This window comes from Amphimedon queenslandica, unplaced genomic scaffold (genome assembly GCF_000090795.2).
Source record: "Amphimedon queenslandica unplaced genomic scaffold, v1.1 AMPQUscaffold_12620, whole genome shotgun sequence".
In the NCBI taxonomy this organism is placed as follows: Eukaryota; Metazoa; Porifera; class Demospongiae; order Haplosclerida; family Niphatidae; genus Amphimedon; species Amphimedon queenslandica.
In genome coordinates this window covers 2,812-15,581 of record NW_003547144.1, presented here as the reverse complement: position 1 = coordinate 15,581, position 12,770 = coordinate 2,812, and the positions used below count along the sequence as shown (strand labels likewise).

The window sequence follows — 12,770 nt, the reverse complement described above, 5'->3', positions numbered from 1 at the left end:
GACTGGTTGGGCAAAAAAGAGAATTAAAAGTCTTTAGATCCCTTTTAAAGGATGAGGAATGCTGTGAAAAATGGACAGCAGCTGTAAGACGTTGCAAATTTGCCATAATGTTGCTAGAATCTTTACTGAGATTTATAAACTGAAGGAAAAGGCTTGGAATGTAGTCTGGATGAGTTGAGACACTGTCAAGTTCTCCTGCAGATTGATTAAATAAGTGAGTACTTGGACTACATGCAAAATTGTTTTACCAGTATACTGGTTAAGCAGGCTCCAGTAATGCACATTACAAATGCTCATCATTTATCATGGAGCTCTTCTTTGCTGCAGTGCTCTCGTCTCACAGCTGCTGCCCATCTTTTACAGCATTCCTTATCATTTAGAGGAAATTTAAAGACCTTTAATCTCTTGTTTTTGCCCAACCAGTCATTGCATTTAACTAAACAGCAGCTTTTAGGCATCTCCACCATAGGCACAGCTATAATCTTTCCCCCAGTGGGTGTAATCTGACCGCACCCTATCGTGAATACAATTTACATCTCATTAACATTCCACCAGTCGCGTATCGTGAAAAGGTCTATATCCCTGACGTCCACGGTCGGCAGTTCCTATGGCGAATTCCCACTGCTCAGCTGCCTTCAGAGCATGAGTTACTTGGAATTTCCAAACAGGCCAGTCCTTTTCATCGTTTAGCTGTGGTATTTGAGCAAAGAACTTATCCGTTGTAGTAGCCATCGTGTCCTCTCTTTTACGCAGTAGGGAACGATGCTAGGCTCATAACCTGTAATAGTTTTAATTGAAAACACTGATATCAAAGTCCAAAAGATAGAGAGGAATAATGAATGTGTGTGTGCGTAAAAGAATCAGAAAGAATCAAAAAGAAGAACCAGAATTGCATGAAACAAAATCAGCTATATATACACATGCATATGATTAAATAATTGTGGTTACAACTAATGAATCACATTATATTACAATAGGTATGACTACCACTGGACAGTTAGGAGATGTAATGAAGGAGTCCACTGTTATTGCTTATACTGTTGCTAAGGTAGAGAGAGAGAGAGAGATGGAAATACATGTATAAGGTGCTCTGGTGCTGTTATGTAAATTGTATTTTTGTTTTATTTTAGTCATTTTGTCTCAAAAAGATCCTATAATGATTTTCTTTAGAAAGCAAAAATTCATCTCCACGTAGGCACGTACATGTACCTGAGGTAAGTATAATACTTTCATTATAATAATAATAATATTTTTATTTTTGCAATTATTATTATTGCCATTATTATTATCAACAATTAATAATGACAGCGGCAATTGATATTATTATTTTATTATCGATTTTTAAATTATTATTGTTATTATTATTATTTATTAATTAAAGGGTGCTACCCCAAAGGATGATCCCTCTGCAGGTGTCACTATAGTCTCTGCCCTCCTCTCACTGGCTATGGATCGTCCAATACGTCAGAATGTTGCCATGACTGGGGAACTGTCACTCACTGGAAAGGTATGTACATGTACTTCTACTTTATTCACAACATGTATATGTATGATAGTACAGTCAATTGACATTTGTATAAACTGTGTAATGTATGCAATATATGTTGCATAGTCTTTTCTTTTGTTGGAATTAATGATTTTTTAGGAAAACCATGGGCTATGGCTAGTACAAGGAAATTTTCTGAAACTTGCTCATTTTTTAAATGGCCATGACTCAGAAATTTAACCCTTAAATTGGCTCAAAATTTCTACACAGCATAAGGACATCAATATGTATCAAAGTATAATAATAAAAATTTGTAGTGATTTCAGAGCCATTGGAAAACCATGAGCTATAGTACATTTTTATTACATGATCCTCTTGTCCCACAGAGAGTCATTGGCTCAGGTCATTGAGGCTGGTAAAAGAGTTATAGATGATCCTACACATCTTGCTGATTTTGGAGCTGCACTGACCAGTGGAGAATCACATCAAATTCAAGCAGTTCTTGAATGTCCAGACATAATCACTTCAAGTCCATTGTGGCAGGAGAACTGGAATAGAATTGTTGACTTATTTAATTTTAATATTATAAAACATATTAAAATTATTAAAACGTCAAATAGAAAACTCAATACTATTGTTTCATAATAAAAGTACATTAAAATACAACAACAATAATAATAATAATAACAAATTAAGTATAAGTACAAAATAAAGGTACATGTGTACATGCTATAATAAAACAATTTATTAATTAAGGAAGAAAGGGAAGACTAACAAAAGAAAGCAAAGAGTAGCTCCAGTGATACATGTTAATGGAGAATATATTAAAGAAGAAGGACTGGTGATATCAAGAGTGGATAAATAATTATCCACTCCTGGTGATATTATTAACCATTCGGGTGTACATGTGGGTATATGGTATAATGGTGATGATGGTGCTGAAGTGGTGTAAGGTAGTTAGATGGTGGCAAGGTGGTAGGATAAGTATGATGGTGTGATGGTGATAGGTTACATGTGGTGCTGTAGTAAGATGGTGTATTCATAATATAGTGATAGGTTTCATACAATGGACTGATAAGGTGGTAATATGGTGATAAGGTTGTGTTTAAGACACAATATTTTGTCCAGGTGGGTCAACCTGTTGTCCTTCAAGTTTCTCATGATATCCACTCACTTTGCTTTGTTCTAAAAGAAATAAATCATAATGTATCTCTTGAAGATATTTAACTACTGATGAATCAGGACTAACTGATTGAGCTATTTCAATATCATGTGGACGAGGTTTTAAACTGAATACGTCAATTAAAAACAAAACAAGCTCTAAATTAGAACTCTTACTAGCAAAATAAAGCATGGTTTTACGTTCATCAGTTTCAGCTAGTGCATTACATTTGAGATCAGTTAGAAAGTATTGTACTAACTCCATACTACCAGCTTCACATGCTCTATGAACTGAAGTGTATCCATTATTATCAGGATCATCAGGAGTACAGGGGAAGGTCTCTATGAGATAACGTACCATACGAATATTATCAGAACGAGAAGCATAATGAAGAGGAGTACGACCAGACTTGTCTTTAGGTACTGGATTGGAGACAATGTTTGGTTCCAAATACTGGTATATATAAACTCTCTTTCTCTCTGCTAGTAAGTGTAAGCAGGTGATGCCATCTTTATCTTCTGCTAAAGCATCCAGTCCATGTGTCTCAATTAGTGTTCTTACTATTCCAATATCTCCTCCCTCACATGCTGCATGAAGTAAACCACGTCCTCTATTATCCAATACATTAACACTTTGAGGATAAATACTGGATAAATAACGAAACACATTAATATGGCCATTAATGCATGCTGTATGTAATACAGTGGACCCTTCATTATCAGTAGCTGTTAGAAGATCATGATGAGTAGAACTACCAGTGACTGAGAACAGTAAAGCTTCAGCGGTATCCTTATGACCAGAGGCAACTGCTAAGTGTAATGGTGTCTGTCCTTTCTTGTTAGTAATTAATAAGTTATTGTTAGACAGACTGGCTTTAAGTAATAGTGATACCATATTCTGTCGTCCAGATTGACAGGCTACATGTAATGGTGTATTACCATCTTTATCTTGTACATTAATAAGTACAGCATTATGTGGATTATTGTATATGTCATGAGGACTGTCAAATAAACACTTAATCTCACATAACCAGACAACACTCATTGAGGGTATACTTTTACTAAGTAAATATTCTAATATTTTATATTTATTAACTGCTACAGCAGCATGTAGTAGTGTCCAGCCTTCATCATCAGTTGCATTAGGATTACAATAATTATTATCAATTAGATACTTCAATACATTCAAGTGACCTCTCACTACTGATATGTAAACTGCTCCTGACAAACTTAATTGGTGATTCTCTATTAGATGCTTAATAAAGTGAATGTGACCATTTGAAAATGAATAATGAGAAATATTCCAACCTATGTTATTTGTTAGGCTCAGACTACATTTGTAAGCCTTTACATATAATTCCAGTAGTAAAATATTACCAGTTTGAGCAGCATAATGAATTGGTAGGTTACCATTACTATCAGCTTGATGAGGATCTAACTGATAGGTAGTTATTAATTCTTTAACAAGAGATAAGTTAAGAGACCATGAGGCATAATGTAAAGCAGTGAGGCCATTCTTATCAACTGCAGTAGGAGACAAGCCTTGTTCAGTAATAAGATACTGAACTAAATCAAAATTACCACTCCATGCAGCATGATGTACTAATGTGCGTCCTTCATTATCTGTTTTAGTAATATCACAATGCTGTACCTCAACGAGATATTGAGTGATATCAATATGACCATTACGACAAGAACAATGGAGACATGTCATACCATCAAAATCATCAGTGATATTAGGATCACTGTTATGATTATTAATAAGATACTTAACAGAATTAATACTACCTGACCGGCAGCAGCCAGTTAATGGTATACGACCATCAGTATCAGCATCATTAGCATTGAGATTATACTGAAATAAAATATAACTTAATACACTAGTAGAACCTGACGATGTAGCACAATGTACTGGAGACTTACCATCAATAGTTAGTGTACAATTGATATCATATTTTTCTAATGCTTTCACTAGTAATGTGCTGCCACTGAGTGATGCTAAATGAAGTAACGACATACCATCATAATTTGAAGTGGCATTGATGTCAAAGTTAGGGCAAGTGTTTGCTTTTTTGAGAAGTGAAGAAAACATGTTAACTCTTTCATTTCGTTTCATAAAATTAATATTTTGTTTTATTCTAGCACTATTAATAATACGAATAACTGGTGTATCACTTTGTGCATGAAGCTTACTATACACAATACCACCTGGAATTTGTATAGCTGCATGACATGCATGATGTAAACATGAGTAGCCATTATTATCAGTAACTAATAATGCTTCATTACCTTGAATACTAACAATATACTCAACAACTGATGATGAAGCATACCATGAAGCAATATGAAGTGGAGTCCTACCATATTGATCCTTTACATCAATGGGTAATTGATATCGATTTAAAAGATACTTAAAAAGCTCAACACTTTTATTATTGATAGAGTTAGACTGGCAAATATAATGTAGTATACCAGCCCCTGAAATAGAAATGTCATTTGGTGAGAAGAGGTTTAATGATTCAAGCTTATGAACTAATGCTAACTCTCCACTTTTACAAGCTAACAATGATAAAGAGGCTCTCATAAAATTAATTTGAGAAGTATTACAATTTCTCTCAATAAAGAAATCCACTAGGTCAGAATGGCCCCCCATTGCCGAGTACAGTAATGCGGTGTTATTGCTATTGTCTGGTTGATCAGGAGGAATGTGACATGTGTCTACTAGATATTGTACTATAGATAAGTGGCCTTTATAAGATGCCATATGTATACTAGATACACTATTATCATCACCTTCATTAGGATCAATACCATATTGATGGATGAGTAGTTGAAGGATCTCAATGTGTCCACCATATGATGCAGAGAGTAATGGAGTCCAACCATGAAGACCACGATGATATGTGCTGTAACCAAACTTGTTAAGAAGCCATTGTACTTCATCTTTTAATCCTCTCCAAGCTGCTTCATGTAATGGTGTACTGGTATTCTCATACCATAATGGATCACATATATCTATAAATGAAGGATATTATTAATATTACAAGTTATGTATGGAGGGATTGACTAAACGTCAGTTTATGCACTTACCAATATCAGTGGATAAGTACTGAACCTTTTCTGTTAAGAACTGTAAAATTAAAAATAATATCAAAATTTTAATTGTAACCACAAACCTCTCTTAGATCATACTTATCTTCACCACATGTTAGTTCAGTGATACCAATACTAGCTAACTGTTGCTGTAGCTTTGTAGTAAGAGGAAATAATAAAGAATAAAGATACTCAGGAATGAGATGCTCGAATTGAAGAGAGCCAGGAGTAACAACAGAGAAATAAAGCCTCATTTCAGGAACATCCAATCCTTTCGGTATTGCTCTACGATAGAAGAATATGTCATTCAGTGTGTAGTCATCTCTGTCAACTTTAGCAATCATTACTCGTGTACCAGGAGGAACACCTTTTACACCAAACTGTACAGCATCAGCATCTTTCAATAGTCCACCACTGTTAATAAAATAATCCTTTAACTTATCTTCATATGCTGACCAAGTTCTCTTTAATGTACGATTGTCCTTCAGGAACACATGAACAAGTTTAACTATCAGTTCATAGTTAAACCATGATATGTATTTGTCTTGTAAGGTCGAAAAAAGTTCTATTATTGTTTTAATGTCCTTAAACTCTTCTTTAACTGCTTGCACTGCAGCTGGATTATTTTTCTTAATAGGACCCAAAAGAGCATGAACACGTCTTTCAAGATAGTCTATCACTTTAGGAAGAAGGTCTGGCTTATTCTCAAACGATTCCATTGTCAGTTGTAGTGTATCGGCAAACTCATCTTGTAGCTCATGTATTTCATTTGTTAACGGGAAATTTATTTCAGGATGAGCATAAACTGTATAAAAGAAAAAGAATGTAAAAAGTGAGCTTATTTAATGCATATACCCCCCAGTTTATTGTCACAATCAAAATTTTTGTGACGGAGCAAAAATGTGATTTGCAGAAAGTACGTGTAACTGGTATCCACCAGATCTCTGTTAACTAGATTAATGATATTCATTGGGATACTGCAAAAACAAAAGAATTTCTTGGCTGCCATTTTTGGGGCATAAACTATATCGTAACAAATGGGCCGATAAGCTAAAATCTACCTTATATGCATTACTTAATTGTTGCAGTGGTACAGAAATGGAGATTAAGGTTGGAAAATTTTCTCCGGATGCAGCTCCTTTGCTCAGCTGGAAAAACAGTAAAATAAAACCTTTCCCCATTGAAGACTGTACAAAGTATATCTCCATCATGGCAGCCAAAATAATTTTTTCCTTCCCGGAACCAAATGAATATTATTAAAAAGTCAATGAATATAATGTATCTCATTTGGTGGATACAGTATTAATGGTGTCATGACATTTATATACATGTTTTACATGTATAGTATAGTACAATTTTTATATTATATCAAAAAGGCATTGTAGATTTTTTGAACAAAAACTAACCTCTTGAATTATTTGATTTTCCACTTCCAGGTGACATTACAGTATCATTAGGAGAGACATCTCTTATAGCAACTGCTGGCCAATTTTCATTGTCACTTGAGTTACCTCCTAATAAATAAACATATTAATGTTATTCATTATGATTCCAAATAATTATAGTAAGTTACCTCCTAAAGGTGACATTCCTTCATTATGAATAACATCAGTAGGACCACCCACAGAATAAGGAGTAGCTCCCCCAGTAGTAGCTGGTAAAGGATGAGGAGTAGCTCCTCCGGTAGTAGCTGTTAGGGGATGGTTACGAGCTATTTCATCAGCTAATGCTGGATCACCTCCTCCGTCTTTAACAGCTACACACACTCTCCTCCAACAAGGAATACCATGAGATTCATAATCATAATCCTTCTTTAACCAATACTCTATGACTTTCTGCAGACAAGAAATTGTGTATCCACGACAATCAGCTTCTATCCTATTAATTGTATCTATTTCAAGATGCCAGGAAATGGCAATCTGCTTCCAGCCAGCTGAAAGTGGTTTGATTCTATCATAAACAGCATAGAAGTCTTTTTTATCTACAAAATAATCATTAAATGTCAATTATACACACAAACTCACTTAGTTCTTTATCACAAACGTTTATAAAAGGAGCAGAGAAAGAAGGGCTTGTAGCCATAGCGGGTCAAAAGCCAAATTAGCCAATTTAGCCAAACGCGAATCGCGAAAGGAAGGAATTCTGAATTCACACACCCACCATAAACTACCGGTGATGCGGTTTTTGTCACCCCATATTCATATCTTTCCTGTGAATGACGTTTCTAATTTATAATGATATGCATTGGGATACCGTAAATAGAAAATTTTTCAGGCCGCCATTATGGAGGTATACTATCACTTGCTACAATGGACCGACAGGCTGAAAACTGTCAATTCTACTTCTCCTCGTGACACCAGTGACTCCAAACAGTTGCAGACCTATGAAAAGAATGCTACAGGTTGCAATTTTTCACTTTTTGAGGTTATAACTGCTTGCTGTTAGTTACAAAATGGCAGAAAGTGTATCGAGCTTCATTGAAAACAGTGCAGCAATACCTCTACAATGGCGGCCTGAAAAAATTTCCATTTACGGTATCCCAATGAATATCATTATAAATCAGAAACGTCATTCACAGGAAAGATATGAATATAGTATCTATGGTCACCCTGGTTACCTGGTTAGCAACATCCGACCATAAATACATAGATATCTCTGCCTGACAATTTGTTGTAGAACTACAACAAGGTAATAACAATTAATAAAAAAGCAATTACCACGCCTCTTTTTAGGGCAAACACGTGCGTTTTATAGGAAACCACACCTTCTTGGCAGAAATTGGTATTGAATAATATTAGTGGTAAAATAGAAACCATAGGAAAGAATAGAAAAGTGAAAGAATGCTTTGTCGGCACTTTGATATAATTGCTATTCAACACTTATTTTTTATTATTTTTTTTTTGCAAAAAGTTGACTATTTGTTGATGATATTGTAAAGGCAATGAAACTGGTTGTAAGTAAATGCAGCAGCTAAAATCTATGTAGGTGCAAGCAGTTTAGGTGCTTTGGAGCACTTTTAAGTGAATGGAATAGAACTTGCAGGTCTACTGAGAGCTCTTGAAAGGCACAAAGATACTCTATGAAAAACGATCAAAATGGCTGATTGGGCGTGGTCAAGAGGTGTGGCGTCGAATAATTGATGATTTCCATGACAACATAAATAATTCAAAAAGTTGTCCAAAGGATTAATCTTTGCGAATTACTTGTGTAAGGAAAAGGGTTAATTTTAATTTAGGGGTAATTAATTAATTAATTTTAAAATGGGATTAAATTTGTGTTTTGTTTCTTACATCACGACGTTAACGGTCAGCATTTTAGTGTTGCTCTTTTCATACTTTTTATAATTATTGCCTAGAGAGTACTTCCATTTTGCATACTTGGTTTAAATGTTTTATGAAGAAATAAGATAGCACATTTTTATGGAGGGGTATCATGAGTGAGCCTTACATCAGTTATAGTCGGTTCAAGTTGAGTTGTCACAGGAAGTAAATCAATTTTTGCATCATCAAAACGTCACTACTAGCCACACACAAAAATGGTGGTACAGTGCAAGCAAGCTCTTTTATTGAGTGTTTCTTCATCTTTAAGACTCTTTGTCATCTGTTTTATCCTTGCTTTGGATACTACTACCTTTAATTATCACTGGCTGGACCTTTTTCTGTTATAAAGTTGACAAAGACCTCGGATACGGAAGATATCAACCTAGATTGAGGATGATGAAGAATAACTAGAACCAAGAAGGCTGTAGACAGATGTAGCAGTATGTTTCCAGTAGCAAGGTCTGCTAGTTGAATACCAGCTTCTCTAGAGGACCTTATCTGTTTGCTTTTATGTATAGGTTATACACCGAGGTAGAGGTTTCTATGGTATTTATTAACCGAGCGACGCAGTCGCGAGGTTAATAAATGCCATAGAAACCGATACCGAGGTGTATAACCAACTTCTATCATGACATTTGAAAACAACTACCAGCTGCTGATAATAAGACCACAGTTGACATAAATACAACATATCTAACAGGCTAGGCAGAAAAGAATCAACCAAGCTTGACAAATGGACTAATAAGAGCATAAGCGTAGAGCGCCAGGTTTCGCTTATTTTATTTAATAAACCAAGAGGTTAATAAGTGTTCCCGGGAGGTTAATAAGTGTTCCCGGGAGGTATCTAATAGATTTAGAAACCTGGCATTCTGCAATCTGATTGGTCAATTACAAGTAGGCATGATAGAATTTATAAATAAAAAAACATTAATAGTAATGAAATGCAAATGATATTCACGAGTGTGATGTAGCCTACACGTAATGATTCATCATGGCGGCTCCCTTTGAACTAGAGCGGAAGAACCCATTCAGAACCTTCCAGAGTACCTAGAGACTCAAAAATTGGTACAGATTTTCGGAAGAACCCGTTTTGCAAGTATACTAAATTTCAGGTTGCTAGCATTAGTGATTAAAAGGTTATAAGGGGTGGTACTTGGGCAACTCAACTTGAACCGACTATAGCTGGAGCAAACAGAGCCTTTGTTCACTTTAGGTGGTGAATCATCACATTCATCAGTGGCTTTCAAATGTGATTTTTATATCTAAAAGCTTGGAAAGTGTTGGCCACTTTGCCCTTTTAACCCTTTAACACCGATAAACATACTTGTACGTCAATAACATGAGTGGGTGTAGTATAATTGTTATTTTCTTTTTTATTCATGGAAATATAACATTCTAGATAGCTTAAATAACTTCTCCTGTCATCTCTCTAACATATATAACATTGTCAAAGACTAAAAACACTGTAGAGAGGTAGAAAAGCACAGTAGCGTGATCCAAACTGTTGAAAACGATCTGCAGCCGAGGTAAGTTACCTAGAAAATGACAGAACAACAAAAGATAGAATGTTTAGACTTACCTTGGGCTTGTGAAATCCTCTAGAAATGAGCAGAGAAGGCAAGCGACTCGAGAGAGCTGCTTTGCCTAACATTTCAATGGAGAAAAGTAGTGGGTGTGGCCACGGCTTAGCAACCATGGCTCCTCGACGAGTCATAGTAGCGTTTCTACTTGAAGAATCTTCTCCACTGACTTCTGCCTCTTCATTCTTCCATTTCCTGCCTACTAGGTTCTGCTTAACATGATAGAACTCTCTCTTTTGCTTCGCCAAGTCCGTGTAGCTAAAAAAAGCAGTGAGTATCTTTACAATAGATGCTCCATTGCTTTATGCATCTCCATTTTACTATATACTTCTTCTATCTAAGGATGAACATCCCATAAAGGCTGCTACCAAGTTTCAAGTCTGGCAGGACAAGATCTTGAGCGATATGCATTGTTAAACTAGTGCCACCAAAAATTAATTTTTATTCCAAAATTAATTTTGGTGTTAAAGGGTTAATACCTTTTTCTTTTTAATGCTTTCTAATGCGCTACATCTACCATTTGACCAGCGTGATCACAATTACTATTACAATATGTTGTTGTGTTTTATAGATGTACAGCTATGGTTAGATAATTTGATGTACAGTATGTAGTGTTAGTGTATTCCTGTTTATTGAAAGTGTAGAAATGAAAGAGACGCATGCTTTTTTATGCCATTTTGCATTGACCACGTGTTCGATTAATCATTATGCATGCGTTTCCTTACAGTGTATGTGTGTCCCCTATTTAATTGTGTACAGTCATTTTGCGGAGAGCATGGTAGATATTCTTAGAAACTAGAAGAATAGTTTTTTAAGAACTCTATCCTACTCTGTTTCATCAATTTATAGGTGATTTCTTGAAGGATATACTGTTTTTAAGTTTTTTGCTCAATTTCATTAAAAATATGAAGCAACATGAGCTATAGCTGACCTTCCAAGACAAAGAAATTAAGGCAGCTAAACTGGATTTAGAGGAGCTACAGTTTATAAACAAGTGTATAGAGGAGAATGATGAGATAGCAGCAGATTATTAGGAATAAACTGTGCAGTGGCGGATCTAGGGGGGGTTCCATGGGTTCCATGGAACCCCCTCTTTGGCTGAAGAAGTTGTCTTTTTGTAGTATCTTTGGATTCTTTGCAGTCAGTTTGCAGCACTTTTCCTCCATTTTATTAATTAAAATTAATGAGCCACACCCAAATTTTTAATTAAAATTAATGAGCCACACCTAGTTAAGTGAAATGGAACCCCCCTTTTAATTTTTCTGGATCCGCCAGTGCTGTGGGAGATGTGGCCAACTTTATCTGTTTGTTCAAAAACAGTGAGAAGCTTGGATGGAAGCTGAAATGAACAGTAACTACACATGTAGGCCTAACTCATAATAGAGGCTATTTTCAACTTAAGGATACTAATGAGCAATTACATTTTGCTACTGTACTACATGCACATGTATTTACTAGTAATTTGTACAATGGTAATATCCTTTTAAGGTGTCAAGCCTTTTTTGCCATATCTATGTTATGGCTGAAACAGATGCACACTTGCATGAACAGGATATTTGCTTAACTAAAATTAATAGTAGCATATCAGGATAAATGCCTATTGTTTCAGTGTTTACGTAGTTTGTCCATTTGTCATCATAGTTAAGTGTTTATTGTTATCATAACCAAAAATGAATTACTAAGGCAAGGTTTTTTTTGCAAAAATCAAATTTTCTTTCAGTAGATAGTGCCACTACTGGTTGCTGCTTGCTGTACCAACTTACTGCACCATTAGACAGTGTGAATATAATGCCAGATGTAGAGTGACGATCATCATAATCACCAGCCCAACCAGCATCAGAATAACCAATGAGTTTACCATCATCTGACTTCTCATATTTTAGAGCTGGGAAAGGATTCTATTAGCAGGGGTGAGGTGTGTTTCTGTAGGGCACGAACAACTCCCACTGCTTGAGATATGTCAGGCCATGTTGCTGTAGCAAGATATACATGTAGTAGGCTTCAGCTATTATTGATTCGTAGAGTGCTGGGTCAGCTAGCTTCTTGGACTCATCATCCTTTTTCATCATGACAGAGAGGTTAGCTGGTGTTGTTGATAGACTCTTATACTGTGTTTACACTGGCTTCTTT

General features: G+C 35.5%; 1 protein-coding gene and 3 long non-coding RNA genes across 4 annotated transcripts in view; 3 read left to right on the top strand and 1 right to left on the bottom strand.

Moving 5' to 3' along the window:
- LOC109587292 (uncharacterized) overlaps positions 1–1,030 on the top strand; it is an 8,078-nt gene extending 7,048 nt beyond the window's left edge. Inside the window, exon 9 of the long non-coding RNA XR_002187512.1 lies at positions 978–1,030. This is a non-coding gene — a long non-coding RNA (uncharacterized LOC109587292). The remainder of the gene's footprint in view (positions 1–977) is intronic.
- Positions 1,031–1,141: 111 nt separating this feature from the next.
- Positions 1,142–2,041, top strand: LOC109587293 (uncharacterized). The gene is made up of 3 exons (XR_002187514.1): positions 1,142–1,214; positions 1,382–1,507; positions 1,873–2,041. It is a non-coding gene; the product is annotated as an uncharacterized LOC109587293 (long non-coding RNA).
- A 550-nt stretch (positions 2,042–2,591) lies between these two features.
- Positions 2,592–4,739, bottom strand: LOC109587290 (alpha-latrotoxin-Lhe1a-like). The gene is made up of 3 exons (XM_020003541.1): positions 4,364–4,739; positions 4,025–4,105; positions 2,592–3,565 (listed from the first exon to the last, which is right to left on the bottom strand). The coding sequence occupies exons 1-3, from the start codon at positions 4,737–4,739 to the stop codon at positions 2,592–2,594; spliced, it is 1,431 nt and encodes a 476-aa protein (XP_019859100.1).
- Positions 4,740–8,342: 3,603 nt separating this feature from the next.
- LOC109587291 (uncharacterized) lies at positions 8,343–8,622 on the top strand. Its single transcript, XR_002187511.1, has 2 exons — positions 8,343–8,428; positions 8,473–8,622. It is a non-coding gene; the product is annotated as an uncharacterized LOC109587291 (long non-coding RNA).
- The last annotated feature ends 4,148 nt before the right edge of the window (positions 8,623–12,770 follow it).

Bases quoted from the DNA above. Each gene is read 5' to 3' on its own strand.
- LOC109587290 (XM_020003541.1), bottom strand. From the start codon at position 4,739: ATGTTTTCTTCACTTCTCAAAAAAGCAAACACTTGCCCTAACTTTGAC. The intron at 4,106-4,363 runs GTATGACATGTC...CTCTTGTTAAAG, and splicing joins TATCACTGATGATTTTGATG to AATTAATAACTACCTATCAG. The intron at 3,566-4,024 runs GTAATATTTTAC...CATTACATGTAG, and splicing joins TCATTATGCTGCTCAAACTG to CCTGTCAATCTGGACGACAG.